Source organism: Mya arenaria, chromosome 6 (genome assembly GCF_026914265.1).
Source record: "Mya arenaria isolate MELC-2E11 chromosome 6, ASM2691426v1".
NCBI lineage: Eukaryota > Metazoa > Mollusca > Bivalvia > Myida > Myidae > Mya > Mya arenaria.
The window spans coordinates 37,749,839-37,773,000 of NC_069127.1; the positions used below are offsets into that span (position 1 = coordinate 37,749,839).

At 34.2% G+C, this 23,162-nt stretch overlaps 2 protein-coding genes across 3 annotated transcripts in view; both read left to right on the forward strand.

The window, feature by feature from the left end:
• The window catches only part of LOC128237767 (fibrillin-1-like), a 42,850-nt gene extending 30,590 nt beyond the window's left edge, over positions 1-12,260 (forward strand). Inside the window, exons 45-60 of the mRNA XM_052953353.1 lie at positions 2,457-2,615; positions 2,859-2,993; positions 3,141-3,310; positions 3,997-4,098; positions 4,639-4,714; positions 5,669-5,795; positions 5,997-6,032; positions 7,344-7,386; positions 7,662-7,713; positions 8,213-8,268; positions 8,392-8,523; positions 8,662-8,784; positions 11,186-11,316; positions 11,431-11,575; positions 11,775-11,856; positions 12,032-12,260. Coding sequence (XP_052809313.1) covers positions 2,457-2,615; positions 2,859-2,993; positions 3,141-3,310; positions 3,997-4,098; positions 4,639-4,714; positions 5,669-5,795; positions 5,997-6,032; positions 7,344-7,386; positions 7,662-7,713; positions 8,213-8,268; positions 8,392-8,523; positions 8,662-8,784; positions 11,186-11,316; positions 11,431-11,575; positions 11,775-11,856; positions 12,032-12,075 — 1,613 coding nt within the window. The 3' untranslated portion in view covers positions 12,076-12,260. The remainder of the gene's footprint in view (positions 1-2,456; positions 2,616-2,858; positions 2,994-3,140; positions 3,311-3,996; positions 4,099-4,638; positions 4,715-5,668; positions 5,796-5,996; positions 6,033-7,343; positions 7,387-7,661; positions 7,714-8,212; positions 8,269-8,391; positions 8,524-8,661; positions 8,785-11,185; positions 11,317-11,430; positions 11,576-11,774; positions 11,857-12,031) is intronic.
• Positions 12,261-19,328: 7,068 nt separating this feature from the next.
• The window catches only part of LOC128237423 (phosphatidylinositol phosphatase PTPRQ-like), a 38,366-nt gene continuing 34,532 nt past the window's right edge, over positions 19,329-23,162 (forward strand). The window contains exons 1-3 of one of the 2 annotated variants that reach the window (XM_052952952.1): positions 19,329-19,527; positions 20,097-20,256; positions 21,192-21,485. In XM_052952952.1, the coding sequence (XP_052808912.1) occupies positions 19,480-19,527; positions 20,097-20,256; positions 21,192-21,485 (502 nt within the window). In that variant the 5' untranslated portion in view covers positions 19,329-19,479. The remainder of the gene's footprint in view (positions 19,528-20,096; positions 20,257-21,191; positions 21,486-23,162) is intronic. The other variant, XM_052952954.1, reaches the window with a different exon arrangement.

Consider the following 23,162-nt stretch of genomic DNA (forward strand, 5'->3'; position numbering starts at 1 on the left):
GGTCGTCCGAGTGATAACTTGACAATGCCTGCACCCATGGCTCTCAAACTTGACTTGGAGGTTGGGCCTGACCAGTAGCTGACCCCTATTGTTTTTGGGGCTCATTGGGTCAAAGGTCAAGTTCACAGTGACCTTTTTTAGGTAAAAGGTTGTCCGAGTGATAACTCAACAATGCCGGAACCCATGGCCCTCATAATTGACTTGGAGGTTGGGCCTGACCAGTAGATAACCCCTATTGTTTTTGGGGGTCATCGGACCAAAGGTCAAGGTCACAGTGACCTTTAATGGTAAAATAATTTTAAAGCTTGTCCGAGTGATAACTCAACAATGCCAGCACCCATGACCCTCAAACTTGACATGGAGGCTGGGCCTGACCAGTAGATGAGCCCTATTGTTTTGGGGGGTCATCAGGCCAAAGGTCAAGGTCACAGTAACCTTGAATGGTAAAAGGTCGTCCGAGTGATAACTTGACAATGCCTGCACCCATGGCTCTCAAACTTGACTTGGAGGTTGGGCCTGACCAGTAGCTGACCCCTATTGTTTTTGGGGCTCATTGGGTCAAAGGTCAAGTTCACAGTGACCTTTTTTAGGTAAAAGGTTGTCCGAGTGATAACTCAACAATGCCGGAACCCATGGCCCTCATAATTGACTTGGAGGTTGGGCCTGACCAGTAGATAACCCCTATTGTTTTTGGGGGTCATCGGACCAAAGGTCAAGGTCACAGTGACCTTGAATGGTATAAGGTTGTCCGAGTGATAATTCGACAATGCCTGCACCCATGGCCCTCATAATTGAATTGGAGTTTGGGTCTGACCAGTAGAAGACCCCTATTGTTTTGGGGGGTCATCGGGCTAAAGGTCAAGGTCACAGTCACCTTCAATGGTTAAAGATTTTCCGTTTGATAACTTGACAATGCCTGCACCCATGGCCCTCAAACTTGACTTGGAGAATGGGCCTGACCAGGAGATGACCCTATGGTTTTTAGGGGTCATCTTGCCAAAGGTCAAGGTCACAGTGACCTGGAATGGTAAAAGGTTGTCCGAGTGATAACTCGACAATGCCTGCACCCATGGCCCTCAAACTTGACTTGGAGGTTGGGCCTGGCCAGAAGATGGTCCCTATTGATTTTAGGGGTCATTGGGCTAAAGGTCAAGATCACAGTGACCTGGAATGGTAAAAGTTTATCCGAGTGATAACTCAACAATGCCTGCACCCATGGCCCTCAAACTTGACATTGAGGTTGGACCTGACCAGTAGATGACCCCTCTTGATTTTAGGGGTCAAAGGTCAAGGTCACAGTGACCTTGAAAGCGACCTCGACAATTGCTGGACCTATGGTCATCAAACTTGACATGAAGGTTGGGCCTGCCCAGTAGATGACCCCTATCAGTCATCAGTCCAAGGTCAATGTCACAGTAACCTTTAACGCAAAAAAGTTAACAAATCTTCTCCCACTGATATCTCAACAATGCCTGAACCTATGATCATTAAACTTGACGTGGATGTTAAGCCTGACCAGTAGATCACCCTTATTGATTTTAGGATTCATAGAGCCAAAGGTCAAGGTCACAGTGATCTTGAATGGTAAAAAGTTGTCCGAGTGATAACTCAACAATGCCTGAACCCATGGCCTTCAAACTTGACTTGGAGTTGCATCTGACTTGTAGATGACCCCTTATGATTTAAGGGGTCATTGGGTCAAAGGGCAAGGTCACAGTGACCTTGAACGAGAAAAACTTGTCTGTGTGATAACTTGACAATGCCTGCACCCATGGCCCTCGAACTTGACATTTAGGTTTCTAGTGACCAGCTGATGACACTGGATTTTGAGTTCATAAAGTCAAAGGTCATGGTCATAACACACTCTATCCTCACACTTTAATGGTCATAATCTTAAAACTGTCTTAATGGCAACAAATCAGCTGTCATTTCGGTCCATGCATATTTCATTCAATTGTCCATATAATCCTGACAACATGGCGCACAGGGGGGGGGGGGGGCATAATGTTTGACAAACATCTCTTGTCCATACTCATTTGAAGTTGTGCACCGTTTATTTTTCAAAGTATGGATGTTGTATCAGACCGGAAAACAGCAAATTCTAGTTCTAGTAAAAATATTTAATCTCTGAGCTATTATTGAAATTATTCTCTCTGAGATCAGATATGAATTTTCCAGCAAGAAAATATCTAAACTCTAAAATATTTATGAATTTATTTTTTAGGAATTTGACTGAATTTAAAGTAATACAACTATATAATATGTGAATCACTCCGACATAAACAAAATATCAATCTTAAGTAGCATCCTCAATCTGAATTAAGAGAGGGCATCCTGGACCTAATTCTGTTACATCGGATTTAATAAAACGTATCTCGCGAAGTACAATTATTGATCCTAGCTTTATATAATCGTCTTAGTATTATGCAAAAAATTGGACGATATATTTTTTGTAGAACCACAGGCGCCTCCAAATGCTGTTTTTGTTTTTGACATAAGGAAGAGATCTTTCAATGTGTCATGGAGTCTGATTGGTCCAAGGCCGGGACACGTCATATATACGGTGTCCCTAACTGCAAACTTGGGCGCTGAGTCAAAAACATACACTGTTATTGGTAACATTATGTTGTTTTGTATTTATTTAAATATTCTAGTTCTTAAACCCGCATGAATGATTTTAGACTATCAATCACGATGTTCCTTTTGTTGAATAAGGTTGAACAGCGAATTATGACGAACTTATTAATAAGCTATACAAGTATCAGTAGTTTTAATTGTTTACTAGAATAATTAGATGTTTACTTCTTCACTATTGTTGATGCGATGATAAGTATCATTAATACGCCTTTTTTAAACAGGCTATGATAACACATATCTTTTTGCTGATGGGCTGCAAGAAAACTGGTATTACACAGTAACCGTGAAAGCAGAAACAAGTGTTGGCAGTCCTAAAACATCCGATACAACAGAACAATATAAAACACTTCCATCAGGTAACATATTTTTATCCTTAAGATTTTACGTTAAGCGGTAAACGAAAATCACACATAACAAATCCACATCTAAGAAGTGCAAATTTCAATGTGTTTGTGATTATTTGTGCTTGCTAAACTTCCGTTCTTACAAAATCCTTGTTTCAGCGCCTGGACCCGTAACCAATTTAAGAGCAGTTACAGCTCACGTGCACACAGATAACTTTTACAAAATGGCTGTTACATGGAAAGCCCCTTTGTTGCTTGAGCGCAATAGCGTGATAAAGGAATATATGCTTATAATACACAATTTAGGAAACGGAACCGACAATTCAAGGGTTAGTCACTGCGTTAACAAAGAGTGTATAGGATTTGTTTTACTAAGTGTTGATTCATGGGTTTGTCAGTGAGCTTAACAAAGATTGTAAATGTTTTAACTATTTATTGTTAATTTATGGATAATCACTGGCCCTATTTACTCAAAACATAATAAAGCTGCACTCTTACAGATTTACCGTTTTCCACCCTTTTTATACAAACGGTTTAAAAAAAATGCATAAAACATCAATTTTGTGACGGAAATATGTAAAGCTGCGATCTGATCATTTGCTTGTTTCAAGACAAAAAATAAAAAAAAAATATCTAAAGGTTCAGTCTGTGAGAGTGCACCTTTAAATATAAAATAAAACTCAACTCACTCAATATTTCTGTTTTTGTGTAGTTATTACAATCTTAAGAGTTGTTGGACTTAATTTGAAATGATATTAATGATAATCGCGATAAACTATTACTTATTTAGTAAATTCAAGATTAAGTACAAAAAGTTGGCCCATTGAAATAGGTGACATAAGTTGTTACGCTAATGTTGAGCGTGTACGTTATTTTACTATTGAGTGTTTACATTAAATATCAGCTTTTATATAATTACTTAGAAACTGAAAACAACAACACACTCATACAAAAAGCACTGACCGAGAACAAAATGGGGTGAATGAAGCAAATTTGAGATGCATTTGATTTTCAGATTTCTTCTGAGTTCAAGTCATTCATATTTGAATCCAAGCCTGGAAACAACTTTTACAGTAAAGAAGTTGACGTGATACCAAAAACAACGTACCAATTAGAAGTAAGTTTATTATCATTTACAACCCATTTTTTAAGTCTGATGAGTCTCATATATAGTATGTATGCATTGTGCTGCTTTAGGAGATTTGTGCTGTTCTTCCATGTTTCTTGTTTATTATTTTATTATATATGTCTTTGGCGTTTACCCCGTGCATTGAAACGGGGTTTATGTTTAAACTTTTTGCTAATGCGCTTGATTCTTTAGCTTTTTGCAGTTTGGTAAGCGTGCCACACGATTGCTAATAAAGAAACATCATATTGCGTATAATGTCATTCTAAATGGACCGTATAATTTATATAACTTTTATATTGGTATTGTGTTCGATTTTTATCGCTTGCAACGCACATGTCCTTTCTAGACATAAACGATTTGACAATCGTTTTAAATCGAGGATGACCGAGTACCAGACCAGTTTAATATTGTTTTAATAATGGATTGAAAACTGTTATAATATAGTAGTAGTTTAGAATGAAATGTTTCATTTGCACTTCGTCTGTTCCCAGTCCCAAGTAACTGCTATATTATTATGATATGTAACAGGTTTATGCTGTAAACACTGAGAGTGCAGACAATATTGGCCAGAAGACAACAATCACAGTTACGGCACCATCTGAATGTGAGTGACAGTATATTTGTTAATAAGCTTCGTACTATCATATCAATTCAACAATTAAGCCGCTATTTAAGCATTGCATTAATGCCTCAGTGCCACTTAGGACTAAGTAATTAGAGAAAAATGAAAATAAGTATATAACTATGATAGAGTCTCTGTTATGTCTGATAAATTTCAGAGGTCCACACGATCCTTTAATTAAAATGAAATGTACGGCTAATACCAAATAAATTCCAAAAATGGTTCCCTGACTTACTACTATATGCTTATTAGGCTGATAATGGGGCGGGGCAAAGCATCAATGGTATTAAGAGAAAAGAAACTTGCTCATGATTTTTAAAATGCACTATTTGTGTATGTCGAAATAAAGTTTGGCTATCATTAGGAGATACTAAATGCTTGAAACCTTCAGCAAATGTTGATGTTTGATCAAATATCGTCTTTGAAGACGACAATTGCCATGCTTTGTTGTTTTGTGATTGGTTAATTTACATTATCACGTGATGTTATGTATGTATGCACAAGATTATAAAATATTGCAAACATGTATCGAAGTCCTCATAGTCTTGTGAGTAGATGTTTGTGAATTTTGTTTTCCTTGACTTTACTGGAGCGGGTTCGCACCCTAGTAAAACCATTATATTTGTATACTATACCTGTATTTTTCCTGCAATTTTAATATCATAAAGTTAAATTCTGATACAACAAGAGTTATGACTATATTACCGGGAAAACTGTTTTAACATTTTTTTTTTAAAAATGCAGATCATTTGTTTTTAAAGTAACATAGAATTTTAGGTAATTAGAAAGTCACGTGACATTATATCCATTTATCGGGATTAATTAACTCTCAACATATATAATATGATATATAATATGCAAACGGTTACAGCAGAATTAACAAATTGCTGCAATATCCTATATATTATTACTATATCATTTCATGATAAGTTACAGATCCAGGCAAGCAGACGAGTCGGTCTGGTTTGCTAGCTGGAATCATCGTGGCTGTGTTTGTTGTGGTTGTCGGAGTCGGACTATTGGTTGTATTCTGTATTCGAAGAAGAAAGAGAAAATCTGAAGAGTAAGTTTTCGGAATGACTTACTGGTTACCGAGTGATAACATGAATACTGTTTGAATGTAATGTACATTGTATAATTTATTTTGAAAATAACTTAAAAATTAAAACACAATGTACAGTATATAAAAATATGTTCTCGGCGTTATTAAAAAGTTTCGGTTCATTTAATGCATTGCGCAATACCCAATGTTATTTTATTACAGGAGCAGTTATATAGACTTGATGCCATTAGAAAAAAAGTAAGAAAAATAACGTTTTTTTAACCGTCTTCTGCCGAACCGAAGGCTTTGAAGGAGGGAGATACATTTGCGTTATGAGTTTGATAATCCGTTGGGTCCCATTATTATTTTACTACTAGTCAAGGTTAATGAAACTAAAATCTAGTCTGAATAATCATAGTGCGATGGAACACTGGTAATATTTGTCTGCATCAAGTGAGTAGCCCAACAGTTATTGCCCATTAAAAAGTTAAAGAGCTGAATGCTGTCCACCAGGAGCCATAACGATATAACTGAGCCAAAAATGTATGCCAATTATGTGCAGTGAGTATAACTATAGTGCGATGTTGTACGTGAAAGTTACACGTGGCAAGTATCAGAATCACGAGATTGCTCATTCATTAAGGGAAACAAACTGAAAAACGTCCGTCCGTAACTTTTATGATGTAATTCACCGGCAAGAATTATACGTGAAACCATAGCGCTGCTGCGTACGCCCAAATTTCGTCTAGATCGAATTAGTAACACAGGAGTGATTGCCATTCAATTAATTTAAAAAGGCTAAAATTTACTATGCAACTAAAGGAAAGAAATTAATAAAACGTATTCAAAATGAGTACAAATATAGTGTGGTGATGCATGCGTAAGATTTTTCTTATCCTTTATTAAATGGAAAAACCCCTAAATAAGTTCGTCAAAAGTATTACACCATAAAGTTTTTGACATAAATTAATGAAACATCTGTGAAATGTGTTGACATATGGAGTGGTGTTTCATGCACAAATACGTGTTCATCGATTCAGTAGCACAAGAGTTATAGCTCATTAAGTTTTGAATAAGCTAAAATTGTAAGTGATAAATATGTTATTTTAATGTAACTCACATAAAATGCATATATCTTTTATATGATTGTACTTTTACAAGGTACGGACAAATTATCAGATAAGTAACACAATAGGTTTTTCACTTTCATTACAAAGCTTTCCTTAAATTGGAGTCAGATATTGTTTGTTCTTCCTTCACAATGAATCATTTGGCAATGGGGGGAATATCAATTGTGTCTTGTCTTTCTCGTGCCATGTCTATTTAATTTGCATATCCTTATGAAACAAAGTGGCTGATGTCCTGCTGCGACTTTGGCACATGAATTATTAATTCCATACCATTATCTAAATCATTATGATAGAGAAGTAAGCACGGAAATTAATCTCCGCCTGGAATGGTCCTTACTCGTCATTTTTGTGCGATGAATGTCATACAGGTATTGCCATCACAAGGTATCTTAATAATGTACATTCTGTTTGTACTAATTAATTTATTTTATTGTTTCAGGAACACTAAATACAAAGTGGGGACCAAGAATATTACTGATTCGGTGAATTAAATATTTATTTGAGCTCACTAAAAAGAAACTCTTTTAGGATTAAATTATTGAGAAACAATCGGGTGATATTTGAACTGAATAAAAGTACATGTATAAAACCCTTAAATAGTCAATGCATATAGAAGATTTCATTCCCCAATTTTTAAAAGACATGGATCAGATTACACATATTTAAGTTAAATTTTGACCAATGTGAAAACGTTTTGATATTGATGACCTTAATCTTAGTTCTAACAATATCGATCGAGAACGTGTCTTACTTTCAGGTTTCAGCGAGCGATGACACTTGTTTTAACGTCAACGATCGTGTTATAGCAGGTAATAATAGCATGTTGTGTGGTACACAAACATGAATAAATGAAATATCTAGAACTTCACATATGGCTCTTTTGTGATCAAATTGTGACCAAACTGATTGTGTCATCTCTTTAGCTTCTAGACCAAATGTAGTCACAATGATTATGCATACTGTTTTCCACGGAAAGTTATATTATTAACAAGCGAGTGTTCTCATTTATGATTAATGACTATTTGTCCTAATTTGATATTAATGACAGTGTATCTTACTTTTCCATTTATTATCCATTTTTATTAATGTTTGTTTGCAAAATATCTTGCACACATTTTACAGACGTTTTTGTACACATTGTGCAAACATATAATATTTGCAATATGTTATTAATTAATTCTGTTTAAATTATTACATTGAACTTATGACTTCTTTTGCATGCGTATTCTGCTCTGTCGTGTTGAACTTAAGGTTTATAATTCATTACTGCAAAATATATAATAATGTTTGGCCTTTCACCATATACAGGAAACCAAGGGATGCTTTTGACTGATATCCAAAAGTTCAATGCCGTGTATATTTCTGTAAGTGTGTTTCTGTAATAAGTTGCACACAGTACAAATATCAAGTTTATTCTATTTATATTTAAATTATTAAAGTGTTTGAGAAAATACGCTTGGCAGTAAACATTGTTTTTGTCAATTCAGGGCTGTAAATCTGAAAAGGATTATATTCTTTGTTTCGATCCTAAGCCCAATAACGTCAATGATTTTTGGACCATGGTTTTGGTGGAGGAAGTTGATACCATTGTGATGTTTTCTGCAAATAAAACTTCAAAGGTATGCGAACAGTTGGAGTCGTAGTTTGAAAAGTATATTTTGAAATCATTAATATGGGTGTTGGAAATCAGAGGCGATTACAATTAAACAAGTTCAGAAAGATTAACAATTGAACCTTTTTCTTTACCTTTCTTTCAGAAAATGCTTAGGTACTGGCCACTTGATTTCAATGTACCAAAAAACTATAAACAAGTTGCCGTGGAAGTTGCACACTTGAACACGTATGAAGCACATACCCATATGACGTTGAACATCTCCTCGGTAAGCTACGTTTGATTTGATCAGGTCAGATACAAGCAGAACGTAAAAACGATTTATTATATAACAAATTACTGGAAAATCACTGCAAAATGTTAGAAAATTATGAAGTTTTTATATTATTTGAGTTAAATCATTTTCTGAAGTAGTTTATCAATGATTTGGTTCATTTTATTTCCTAATAATGTGCATGTTTTCCAATAAGTTCGTAAGGGCTTTATCATCGGTTCACCTACAACTCATTTTAATTACTAATGAGGTATTCAGGATTTATTTAATTGTTTACTTGCCTTTCTATAGAAAACAACAACAGGTGATGAAAAGCGTCTTATAACTTCAGCATCAAGTTACAAATACATGTTGGAACCACACATTCACACACACACGCACGCACGAGCTCACAAAACGGCGCTCCCAATTCAGCGTCAACTATGGCCTATTATATGTATAAATCATGTCTGCATGAATTTCTTTCGAAGTATATTATCGTATTAAATTTCAATTCTATACTTAAGGCCGTTATGCTGGACATCTCCGAACATATATGATTTCATACAGATAGTGGCATCTACATTATTAAATTTTGATTAAACGTTTGTTGAGTATAATCATACATAATTAAATTGTAGACAATACCATAACAATGAATTGTACCTTAGTGTTATGACTTACCTGCAAGATAACTGAACTCTTGTTGCTTAAGTGTAATGAAATACCAATAAATTTCTTCATTTATCGGTCAGGTGACATGCCTTATGTATAGCTTTTGAAATTAAGAATGGTATTTACCAATTCATTGAAAATCAAATCTGCAAATAGAATACTTAACCGTTTGATTGCTTATGAATAACTTTCTTCTTTTTGGATTTCGATATTTGCATATATTTAATTGTGTTGAATGCGTAGCATGAAAAACACATAGAGACTATAAAAAAGTATATATGACATATACCATTGTCTTCTTTACCCGACATTTAGAATAAATACACATCTGTACATACATGTTCATAGAATGGGACGCATTATAGTTTCACCTATACAAACGGGCATCGGGCTATGTCACGTATGTCACCCGAGAGTTTATGCCCTTTAAATAAAGAAATTACTTCAACTCAATACTGTACGATCATTAAAAAAACTTGTCCAATCATTCAAAAATTTGGTCAAAATGTGAATTGGCATAATATCTCGGACATTGTTAATAACAAGCCATATCGCACGAGTCACTCAATACCTTTTGCCCTTTGAATATATAAATAACCTTAAATCGTTCTTGTTTGATCAATGACTTTGGAAGCTTTTGTCCAATCATATCCGAATTAGGTCATAATGTATTGGCATAATACCTCGAAAAAGTTTTAGAACTAACAATATCGTTGGAGATACTCAAGAGTTATTGCTCTTTAATTCAAGTAATACCTAAATCGGTATTGTCCGTTCAATAACTTAAGAAGCCTGTGTTCAATCTTAGACAAGTTTATTTAGAATGTATATTGCCATAATAATTTGGACATGTTTGATAACCAGCCATATCACCCGAGAGTTAACGCCCTATTGCTATATAAATTACCTGAAATCGGTTTAGTCCAATCAATTTTAGAAACTTTTGTTCAATCATCACAAAACTTGGTCACAAAATGTATGGGCATAATTTTAAGGAAGTTTTCGATAACCAGCCTTATTGCATGAGTCACCTGACAGTTATCGCCATTTAGTTACAGCATTGACCTTCAATCAGTCTTCTCCGATCAACAACTTTTGAAGCTTTTGTCAGATCATCACCAAATTGATGATAATTGTGTATGGGCACAAAATCTCGGTCAGGCTCGATAACCAACCATGTTTCCTCCGTCCGGAGTTATGACTCTTGTATTTTCTCTAAACTTGGCTTAACGTAGAACCACTTTTCACCACACTTCGTGTCGAAAAAATATGACATGTGTATTTTGTGACAGTTGGCACTCTTGTTATGTACTTATGGGTCGATGAATACAATATATGCAGAGTGCTGCATTTGAGGTATAATAAAACTGTTAATGGTTATGGTCACGACAATTTGGGTCACTTAAAGTTTGGTTATTGTAAATCTTTCTGGTGAGTAAGCATCCAATAACTGACTATTAATACCTTTCTAGTAAAACAGTACATTCAATGTTGTCATACTTTTCAGCATGTGAATTTTTGTTTTTATGTTCTATGTCTTTGGCGTTTGCCCAGTGCCATTAAGCCGGGTTTATGATTAAACACTTTTTGCTACTGAGCTTGTTTCAAGTATATATACTGTATTTCGTGGACTAAACTTATACCATACAAACTATTCAAATCAGCTCGTGGACGGAATCTTGTTCCATCTGAAAACATATGTTGCAACTTCTTGAGAAGGTAACTTATTATGTACTTACAGAGAGGATCTGATAGGACTATTAACCACGTTCAATGCTCGCCACTCTCGACATTAAGTCCAAAAAGTTTCGTTGACTTTGTAAAGTTTGTGAAATTGAACCTGAAGACTGGGCGTATCCTGTTACACTCAAGGTGAACCATTGAACAATCTTTCAATCATTTTGTTTATTTTGTTGTTGAGCTTTTTATTGAATGTTATAACTAGGTGATTATTACAAAAATAAAAGAAATCATTGAATCTTGTAGCGAAGGCCTAGGATACACTGTTCCGTTTGTTGTCTTGGATACATATATACAGCAGCTTTCTGATGGGTCCTTGGCAGAGCAAATAGACGTATACAAGATGTTGGTGAATATCATGAAGACTCGCAAAGACCTTTTGCCTTCACAGGTGAGTATATAGAAATAGTAAAATAAAAAGCCTTTGATCTTGTTTCCATGAAAGTTTTCGATGACTTCGATTAGCTCTTTGCGACTTTGTTCCATACAAGGTGTTTTGTTTCCGTACTTACACACTTATAATTATAATAAATCGCATTGAAAATATAATAGGAATACATTCATCGTCGTGCAATGTATTCTCGTTTCAGGAATTGCTAATTTTTACCCATGAGTGCGTGCAACGCATTGGAAAATGTGACTACCTACCGCTCAAAAGCACGGATAATATAGGTATTGCCATGCATTTATCCTAGATTCTGCTTCGTAACATTCCTTGTGTTGATCGATTACTATGACGAAAGCGGCTCAAAAACATTCGATAAAACGTATTAATTATATCCAAAACCTTAACATTGATCGTCTTAAGCGAAAGTCAAACGATTTGTCATATGATTTATATTTCCAGAACATATTGAAAGTGATTATCAAATGCTGCATATTGATGACTGATGTTCCTGACTAGTTCTCCTACTGGATTTATTCGTTTCCAGATCCACCCAAAAGTTTATTCGCCTGTAATGAAATATGTGCATTATGATATATAATTTAAGGCTAAATGTGTGCTGTAATAATAATAATAATAATAATAATAATAATAATAATAATAATAATAATAATAATAATAATAATAATAATAATAATAATAATAATTATGCTACTAATAAAAAAACAATAATAAAAATAATGATAATAACGTAACAATAAAAGTAACCATACATCAGGTGTGTGATTTGTTTTTAAATTTGTAAAATCATTTTTATTGAGTATGATAAAAAAATCATTAAATTTTAGGCACGCATCCGTTCGAAAATGTTTAAAATACTTATTAAATGAAAATTGTTAAAAGCAATTTTTTAAAGTTTCAAATCGCTAACAAACCCCCAATATTGTTTTCATATTTTAGAATGTAAGTGTTCAAAGGGCAATAACCATTGACTCTGTCAAAATTAAAGCGTCAAAATGCTACATTATAAGATGAATTTTGTATTTTTGATTGATTGTGTCCATCGCACATATCAAATACATTTTAAGCTTCCAAACGCGCTGCGATTCAGCTATACATAGATACATGGATATGTTTAATGTATGAAACGTACAAAATTTGAAATAATGCGTTATCAGCCTTTAAAATGTTAAAAAATCAACAATTTAAACAAATGTAAAGGTTTTGAATCAATTTGAATTGTACAAGATTTTCTTTTGCGTATAAGTTCTTAAGGAGCACAATCATAATGATACAAACTGTTTTACTTATAAACAACATCGAAATGGGTTATAAATCTGTAGAAATTACAATAATACCTGCTACAAGGTGATCCAATATTACACTTGCAACATTTTCCACATTACCATTATCAAGTTGACGATATTGTATTGTATATATTGGATATTGATATATCATAGTGTATTATTGAGTCTCCCAGACTCCCTTTTACCATGAAATCCCAATATTGATTTTTCCAAATTTTAGTGCATATTTTACTTTCACAGCTATATGGGAAAATAGTTGTCAGTGTACAATTGTTCAGTTGCTAATGTTAAAAGTGTTAATAAACCTTTCGTTTATGTATTTTTTAAACACCAAAATCATCCAATACGTATAATTGCATACAATAACATTGTTAGGGTATTTAGATCATATACAGTTGTTATACGGAACACTTTTGTTGTCAAAAGATCAAGATACCTATGACACTACTTTAACCATTTGCATGGTGCCTCAGAATAAAATACCTAGATGTTTAAGTGACAAGGAACTCATTTCTTATATACGATGATAAGAATACCGCACAAAATTTAATATCAGTAAAAAAAATTATACAACATATGAGCAAATGAGCAAACGAAAACGATAAAGAATTTCATTGACATCAAGCAAATTATGTTCGCAAATTCCAATCAAATATATATCATAGAGACTTTATCTACACTAATTATTATTTGCTCTTCGAATAATATAATGCAACTAAGAAATATTGATTGATTGATTGATTACAAACCTGTTGAAATTGAAATAGCAGAATGTGAACTCATTCAATAAGAAAAAACCTTTTGTTAAATTTGGTCGCAATAGGCGAATGTACATAGTTATTTTATAATCATGTATGCCAAACGTATATATCTGAGATAGTATATTAACATTAACTGATACTAATTGTCTAATGGTGTGATATTAAAATCATTTTAATAGTTTTTCATGTTTTTTGTATGTATGCTTTTACTTTGCATAAATACATTATGACAAAACACGATTTTTTTTTAAATGTCGTTTTTACAGATAAACAATTGTAAGTCATTTACCTTTATTTTAAAAACAAAGGACAACAAAATTTCGAAAACTAATGCAAAAGGAAGATGCCTTTTGGTCTACAAGGGCAACTGATACCGTTGAACCGGACTTTTGCTCTGGCTTCTTTGCCTTTTCATTGAATTCAAAGCGATCAAACAACCCAAACGTCTAATAAATTACAAAACCTTTCGAAGGGTCAACAAACACATGCGTATACTCAACTGTGTTATATGCTGAATTAAGCCGCAATGTAATTAAGAAATGACTTTAGGAAAAGAAAATGTACACAGCGGGAATAGTTGTGTCGCTTTCTATTCTCAACTTCAGTTTAATCCGAATGGAATCGGTATAATACTTGGCCTTTTTCTAATGCTAATTTAAGTTGTGTCTGTTAAGTATCATAAGAAATATCTGAACAATAAACGATAGTTAAAAGTTTGTTTAACGTTGGTCTGATCAGTGCAAAAATGCTATGTCCATCGCAATCTGGCTTGTAGGTTTTTGTCGTTCGATACCGAAAGAACAACGTTGATGTAGGCATCAATATATATCAAAGAAAAATGCATTAATATGATAATAATATCGATGGACCGTTCATTGCACAGCTGGTTAGGTTTCATGCACAAATGGAGCTTGCCAGTGTTCCAGTGCCTTTGACAGTCTGTGGTCAATATATGTACACAGAGTATGACTTTTAGCTATGGAAACACATTATTTCAATATGTGAAGGTAATGCAGAATTAAAGGTTTATCCAATTCTGCTAAAATATCAAAAGTTAATAAAAACTACTGGTGTAAAACTTAAACAAGATTGTACGGCATATTCAACTGTCACCAATCAGTGTTTGGCCGGAAATGCCGACTGCATAAATAACATTTGCCAGTGCTTGAGTGGCTATTACCGAACTGCCGAACCAAAAATATGTATACAGAGTAAAACATTTGTGTTATTACTAACATATTCGCACAGAAATGTCATTTTAAATTTAACATTAATTGTGATATAGAAACACATACGTGAAATATGTACAGATTATGCAAAAACAAGAATAATCTTTGGCAATTTTCTTTTGCCGTTATGTAATTGGTAAGGAATGCCATTACAATCAGCTATTGCTCTTAATAATATCAACAATAAAAATAAACTACGGGGGTTGACCTTGGCGAACTTTAATATCACCAATCAGTGTTAAGTCGGTCATGTTGACTGCACCAATAACACTTGCCAGTGCTCTAGTGGCTAATACCGATCTGCCGCCATTACATGTTATCAGAGTAGACATTAGTATTGTAATTAGGATACACACAAATTTATTACTAGGAAATTAACATGTAAATATTATCTATTGGTTCACACACATGAAGTATTTACTTCTTTGTATATATCTACTGTGTATTTTGATACAGAGGCAAAGTAAAGGTACTCATGCTTTTTGTATTTCGGAGTCACTTAACAGTGTTTCGCTGCCTATGCTGCTTGCATTGGTGTAAAACAGGAAGAGGTTACCGTTTTAATCGGAGCTATTACCAATCTGCAGAAAGTACATGTTTACCAAGTAAAAATGATTGCTTTAAATATAGCAACTAAGGATTAGTGTCATAATTGCTGCAGCAAGTCTTCAACGAATAAATGTACAGAATATGTGTTTTAGATTTGGAAATGTTATTGGACCAAACATGCCTTATGAGTAGGGTAACGGGAAATGTTCAGCGTGCAAAACTGCTACAAACACCTATTTATAATACCGAATGTCGAGTGTCTGCAACAAATGCATGTTCACGGAAAAGCAGTGTTTGATATAAAGACAAAAACAACGGGTTAGTGAAATGTTGGCTACAACCAGTCGTCCTTGACTAAATGTTGAGCATTAGTTTGTTTGACATATGTACTTCGGAGTATGCTACCAACAACTGTTCAAAAGGCACTGCGTCCTGCATCAGTAACTCATGCCAGTGTACAAGTGACTTCTACCAGACTTTATCTAATTCATGTACACAGAAACTCCGGAGAAACATGCTGTATGTACAGGTGGTGCAACATGTGAAAAACTTGTCGGTGTAATTGGGGCTTCTTCAAGTCTGCAGAAATTATATGTTCACCTAGTACATAAGTTTATCAAATTGTATACACAACTTTATGATGCTAACTTGAAACCTTGTTTTGACTTCTTCCTTTTTGCAGTGAATACGTGTATTGTAAGTGTGTAACTAACGAACTATCTTTACAATCATGATATGTGATTACAGTAAATGATTAGCCGTGAACTCGGCCTGCGATCAGTTTTATTAACGCACTAGCTTTACAATCATGCTTTGTGTTTACTTGTCAGTGTTGAGCCGACAACTTGGCCTGCGATCAGTTTAATCAACGCACAAGCTTTACAATCATGCTATGTGTTTACTTTTCAGTGTTTAGCCGACAACTCGGCCTGAGATCAGTTTAATTAACAAACTAGCTTTACAACCATGCTATGTTTTACTAGTCAATGTTAAGCCGTTTAATGGGCCTGCAACAAATTGAATTAAAGAACTAGTTTTACACTCATGCTATGTTTTACCAATCAGTGTTTAGCCGACAACTCGGCCGGAGATCAGTTTAATTGATAAACTAGCTTTACACTCATGTTATGTGTTTATTTGTCAGTGTTTATCCGACAACTCGGCCTGAGATCAGTTTAATTAACGAAATAGCTTTACAGTCATTCTATGTGTTTACTTGTCAGTGTTTAGCCGACAAGTCGGTCTGAGATCAGTTTAATTAACGAAAAAGCTTTACAATCATGCTATGTGTTTACTTGTCAGTGTTTAGCCGTGAACTCGGCCTTAGATCAGTTTAATTAATGAACTAGCTTTACAATCATGCTATGTGTTTACTTTTCAGTGTTTAGCCGACAATTCGGCCTGTGATCATTGTAATTAAAGATCTAGCTTTACAATTAGCTATGTGTTTACATGTCATTCAATACGTTTCATGTTCGATAAATTACAATAATAAGGGGAACTTTATATAAATAGATTGTGAAAATCGAGTTATTACATCATTATTTTACACTGAGTAACGTACACACAGTTTCTTGAACGGAGAGAGAGAGAGAGAGAGAGAGAGAGAGAGAGAGAGAGACAGAGAGGGAGGGAGGGAGGGAGGGAGGGAGCGAGAGAGAGAGAGAGAGAGAGAGAGAGTTCGACAATTCTCGCAACAAGTTTTGTGAGTTGTCACAATTTATATTTTCCATCAGTGCACATATATAACAAATATATATAGTATAAATAATTCGATCATTACCAAACAAAATGCTTCTGCGTGATTTATTATTTCAATGATAGATGCGAAATATACCAGTGAATAAAAAACGGTTAAAACTTCAGTAGACTACCGGCGCTATTTGTGATATTGAGGTAACATTGAAGTTACTTAATATATTTAAGTACAATTTTTAAATATTGACCAGTCGCTGATACCTTTTGGCCACAATTTGCCTTTTGTTATAAACATTAACATGTCTTACATCTCGTGTCTTCATTACACTTTATAAATGCACACTTCTTCTGATTCTGCATCACACACCAACTGCATTAAACTTCCTCGCCCAACATTAAAGGTGTTTATGCATAAAAAAATCGGTCGTATAGTGTCAGTGTTAGTGCACTAGCTGTGGCAAAGAGAATAGATGCAATAATTCAATGTAAAAAAGCTAAAATTGGTAAAACAATAGTAAAATTTAACTAAGTCATAGTTTTAAGTCACGCAATTTTCGATTTTCACTTTCTAAACAAGCAATCGCTCAGCTTATACACTCAATAGCGTTTTTGTTAAGGCCTCTAGAAAGATTAAAATTACTGAGAAGCTTACACTTAAAAATAGGCAAACACTAAACACGTTGGATCCCTGCTTAGGTAAACCTCGTCAAAAGTTATCAATCAATCAAATTAATTCGATTGATTTAAATATCATTTAGAGGAAATGTAACACAGCATTGTGTCACAATCTACCAACCTCAACGTGGAATGTGTGGTTGTTAGTACATTAGTACATGTTGTAAAGGCAATATATTGAGGTACTACTGTTCAAATATTGCATCAAACTGAAATAACCAATACATTTTACTCTAAGGTGAGTCATTAAGTTGTTCGAAGTTTGTTGAAATTGGGGTTCACAAGTCAACTAACGCCTACCAGGTCGAAAAACGTATTGACGGAGTATGATTAACCTAAGTTTAATTTTGGTTCTGTAACATGTCTTCATTAATCTGACCTCAACGGTTAGTCTTATTATTAAACACTATGAATCAGCATGCCAGCAGGTTTTATATTTATTTATGCTACACTTCCGCAACGTAATAAATTGGTCAGAGGCATGCCCTCAAACCTCCTTCATTTTGATAGACATGGAATGAGCTTGCACCGGAATATCGAATACTTATAAATGTCCAAATTTGCTCCAAGTTAAATCCAAGCGTACTAGACGTCGGCATCCAGATTACCGCCACATTTTTGGGAATCAAACGTTCCAAGGGAAGGGGATGGTGTATCATACACATAACCATCTCTTTATATTATATAAAACATTTTCTATTCAAACCATTTATCTCAATATTAATAACGATTTACGTCTGGAATACCACATAATTTAGATGAGTTTATTTTTTTTTACATCCACGGACCTTATGGTATGGTTACGCCCCATCGATCCTTTAAACGAGTACATGTGCATTAAATAAAAAAAAGTTTTATCTTAGAGTAGAGTGCCAGATATTAAAAGGTCAAGCAACTACCTATACCAAGTATATTGGTCCACGACCGGTCACGCGATGACCCCATATCTTTCATATTGGGTCACCTACATTTATAGTGTACCTAAATGATGTATTTTTCCGATAACGATGAACAAATGTAACATTTTCCATATGTGTTGGCATTTAGATCAATGTAAACACAATATCGACATATATAAATTACGTGATTAATGGTTCGTTCTTCTCCAATATGGTTTTCTGCGCCCCGTATATCGCATATCGGGTCACATACTAACCCCATAACTAATAATATTGAGCACGTATATTGAACAAAATGTGAACTTTGGATATATTGAACTCAATGCATAGGTATTTGAAATAGATATAACTGCATAGCCGCCACACAGTATTATTTTCAATGTTAATTAGCTGCGAAAAAAGTGTATGTGTTTTTAACTCGTACTTTATTAATTATAAGTTTCAAAATGTAAATTGATCCTAATCGTGTCGAGTAATAGTAATGTGAAGCCTACACTTTACCTAAGGACCGACAACTCAACAACTAAGTATTTTGACTAGATTATCGAAGGGTAACGGAACTTATATTTATGACCCGGAAGCTTGTAGATCTTCACAAGCATTTCAATGTAGTTATGCACTTGAATAAATGTTGTCTAAAACTTCCTTGTTTAAGCTACTATCATGAAAAAGTTAAAAATGATGCATTTTGTGGTGATGCCAGTTTTGAACAGGATATTTGTTATTGAATATTGACAACACATATGTTGTCAAAAATAAAATATATACATTGCATCACTGACAGCTCTCAACATGTGGTGTTTACTAAGAACAATGGAAACTGTACACTATTTTGCTTTGGTAGGTTATTTTATTGATCTTTTTGAGGTTTGGTCGCAACATTAATTAAATAATATGAATTCTTGTTTATAAAATAAATTTGTGAACAAACTAAAGTGCCTATGACAGGAATAATTGATCGAATAAGCCAGGTAAGGTTTTCCCATACAATTCATTTTATAAGATGCATGGATGTTAATATCACATTTGAAGACTCACTTTGAATCGGGGTCTGCCAGTAAATGTTATTTGTTAATACATACAAAAATTCGGTAACAGTGACACTGAAATGAATAAGTACCCTATTATTAATATTTTGTTGGTACCAAGTCTTTACAGATAATTGTTCAGTGATTTAAAAGTTTTTTTTACAATTATCAGATGAGTAGGAATTTCATTTCAGCTGTAGTGATTAAACCATTTACCATCCTATATGTATGATATCTACTTCTAATCAGCAACGTACCAAATTTGTGTTAGCACTGATATAGTATCGTCACCTATAAATAAAGCTTGATATATGTTTGGAATGTAAATGATTTTCTTCATGTTGACAATATTAATTATTATTAAAACATAATGTTTTATAGTTGGTTAATTTGGTGTCACTAACAAGGAGCTGCCACGGACTTGGACAAACGTGCACCGTTAATCCAAGCAACTGTACTTGTACTGGAGAGGTTTGCCTGGGGAGCAACACCTGTGTTTGTGACTCAGAACACTACACAGCTAATGGAGGATGTACAGAAAGTAATTATTAGTCGACATTATTAATAACAATTAAATTTCTCAAGCGAGAACCGAGGAATCAACTTTACCAACGATCTAGCATAAAATATCTGCAGTTTCACAATAAGTTGATCAGTGAACCCGCTCGCTGTGTTCATATATTTTTTGATACATTCAAAAACTTCTTTCTTTAACTAGACGCGTGTTCAGGTAAGAATTATGATTGCTATTGAGCGATTGATGGATAATGTGCACGTTGGCTGCATCTTTTTGTTACAACATTATGTTTGTGCACTTTTCTTTACATGGGTTTCGTACTCAAAACATTTGTATCAAATTTAAGTTGTTTTACTTTCAGATATTTATGCATTTCGAGATTTTCTGACATTGTAAAACTACAGCAATTCATGTTTTTTTGTTTTATTTTATATCGTTGGTGGGAGTGACCCCTTTAAAAAATCTAAAGAAAAAATAAGTATTTTAGGTCAAATGACACCAACATGTTTAAAGGTCATATGACACACAAGCAGAAGTTTATTCTCATCAAACTATTGTAACTTGGCAAGCTAAAGCAGCCTTTTTTCTGAATAATTTTTACAGATATTAGTTTTAAACTAAATTTGAAATAAATATATCTTTTGTATTGTAAGGAAGCTATTTCGAATGTCAATCAGAAATAAAACAACATTAGTTTGATGTTGAAAAGTTCTATTCTTCCTTTAAGCTAGTTAATGTTTCTTGTGAAATATCTATACTGATGACAATGGATTAAGTGCTGGTGGTAACTGCCAGGAGAGTATGTCCACATGTCTTGCCTAGTAATAATATTAATAAAAACAATATTGTGTTATTATATCAGCATTAAACATTCATGAACTGGATTTAATCTTATTGTGTTTTTCTTAAGTTTATCTGGAAGAAGAATACATAATAATTTATAAATTGTGCGATTTCAGTAGCACAACTTCAAGTAACCAGCATTACCTTTTCTCAAGTGGACACAACTTCAATGATTGTGTCATGGACCCCTCCAAGTGGAAAAAGCGGCTTTATTTATGACTACAAGGTTCAGTGGAGATCAAATGATAATACCATAGTTGGAGGTGTTGAGGATAATATTATGTCAACAACAACTTCAATAACAGGCCTTACACCAGGAAAGAACTACCTAATAACAGTGACATCAGTGAACAGGGGCACACAAACTGACTCTCCAAGAACTGCGTCTCTCTTCATACAAAAATCATCAAGTATGTTTAAGTGACCCTCTTATTCCAAATCACACATATATAACAAACATCAATTTTGACTGATACACCTTTAACTGCTAAATAATGCATTTATGGAAAATATTAATTAAAATGGCTTGTAACCGTGTGTTTAATAGCAGATAAATGCTAAAAGATTTACTGTGGTCTACTATAGTCTCAAAGCCTTAATACAACTTTAAGATTTTCATTTTATGCCAAAATATACGGAAACAAGCTCAGTAGCAGAAAGTATAAACATAACCCCGGTTTAATGGCACATGGAAGAACAGCACAAAACTCCACAAACAGCACGGTGCATATATACTATATAAAAAAAACTAGGTATGTTTATCAAGGATTGTTAGGTATCGCATTGGAACGGTCAGTAAAATGTAAATTTGCTTGGGGTTTAAACCAGTACTTACATATTTTATGTCTGCTTATATGTGTTAAGCAAATCCTAATATTTGCAATATTGTAAAACGAGGTTTCTAAAATTTTGAATTATTCAACTAAAAAGTTGTCCACACTTCTTAGCCTTTGGAAATACTAAGCTATTGTGCATGTCACTTAACATATGTTTTGTTTGAAGTGATTACTATAATGAGCAATAGAATATGCGTGTTGAATGTTAGTGATATAAGCAGAAACTTTCTTAGGGATATTAAATAAAGAAGCAATAGAACGTATGTTTGCTTTAACAACTTCATGAGATGCTCTTGTTGCCTTTAAGATAATTACGAAGATATCATTTTCTCCCAGCTCAGATAAGTAGATCCAATAATTCAACCATGCTAGAAATTCTTATCTTGCCCACGGGCGAAGATAAAATGCCCGTATGGAGCTCCTTTATAATAGTCACCACATTGTAATTAACTCCCTTGTTGTAGACTGTCGTCTGCCTCATGGAAACCTTGTCGTGTGGCAATATTTAGAACGCTAATTAATCATTCCTCACTTCATTTGTCACCGTAAAACAGTTTTCACGCACCTTTGAAGAAATAATGCTTAACTCTCCTTAGAACTATTTAAGTACCGATTTGACTATTAACATAATCTGAATAACTGCGTGCATATCCATGACAACCACGAATACTCGCACATCCATACGCAATTATTTTCACTAAGCACAAATGAGTTCCAGCAAAAATACATTTTTACTTAGTTTTGTTCAACTGAGTTGGGAGAAAAAACATCTACCATAACCGCTCGTGTAAGATAGTTTCATTCCGACCCTCGCGCAGGGTGTTTTGCGTTAACTCGGTAAACCGAGATTCCGCAAAACCCCCCTACGCTCGGGTCGGAATGAAAATCTCGGCCATGGAAGATACTTATAATCACCAAAATCAATATTATAATATTCATTCAAAGTATTTTTCTTTTATGTATACACGTGAAACAACTGATTTTATTTCATTTTGCACAAGAACCAATGCCGCACACAAGTCTAGATTTGGGTAGTAGCAATTTAGATGCAAGCGAGCATAACACACTCTATCCTCACACTTTGAATGGTCATAATCTTAAAACTGCCTTAACGGCATCCAATATCAGTGACAAATCAGCTGTCATTTCGGTCTATGCATATTTCCTGCAATTTTCCATATAATCCTGACAACATGGCGCTCAGGGGGGCATAATGTTTGACAAACATCTCTTGTTTATATACATAATAAA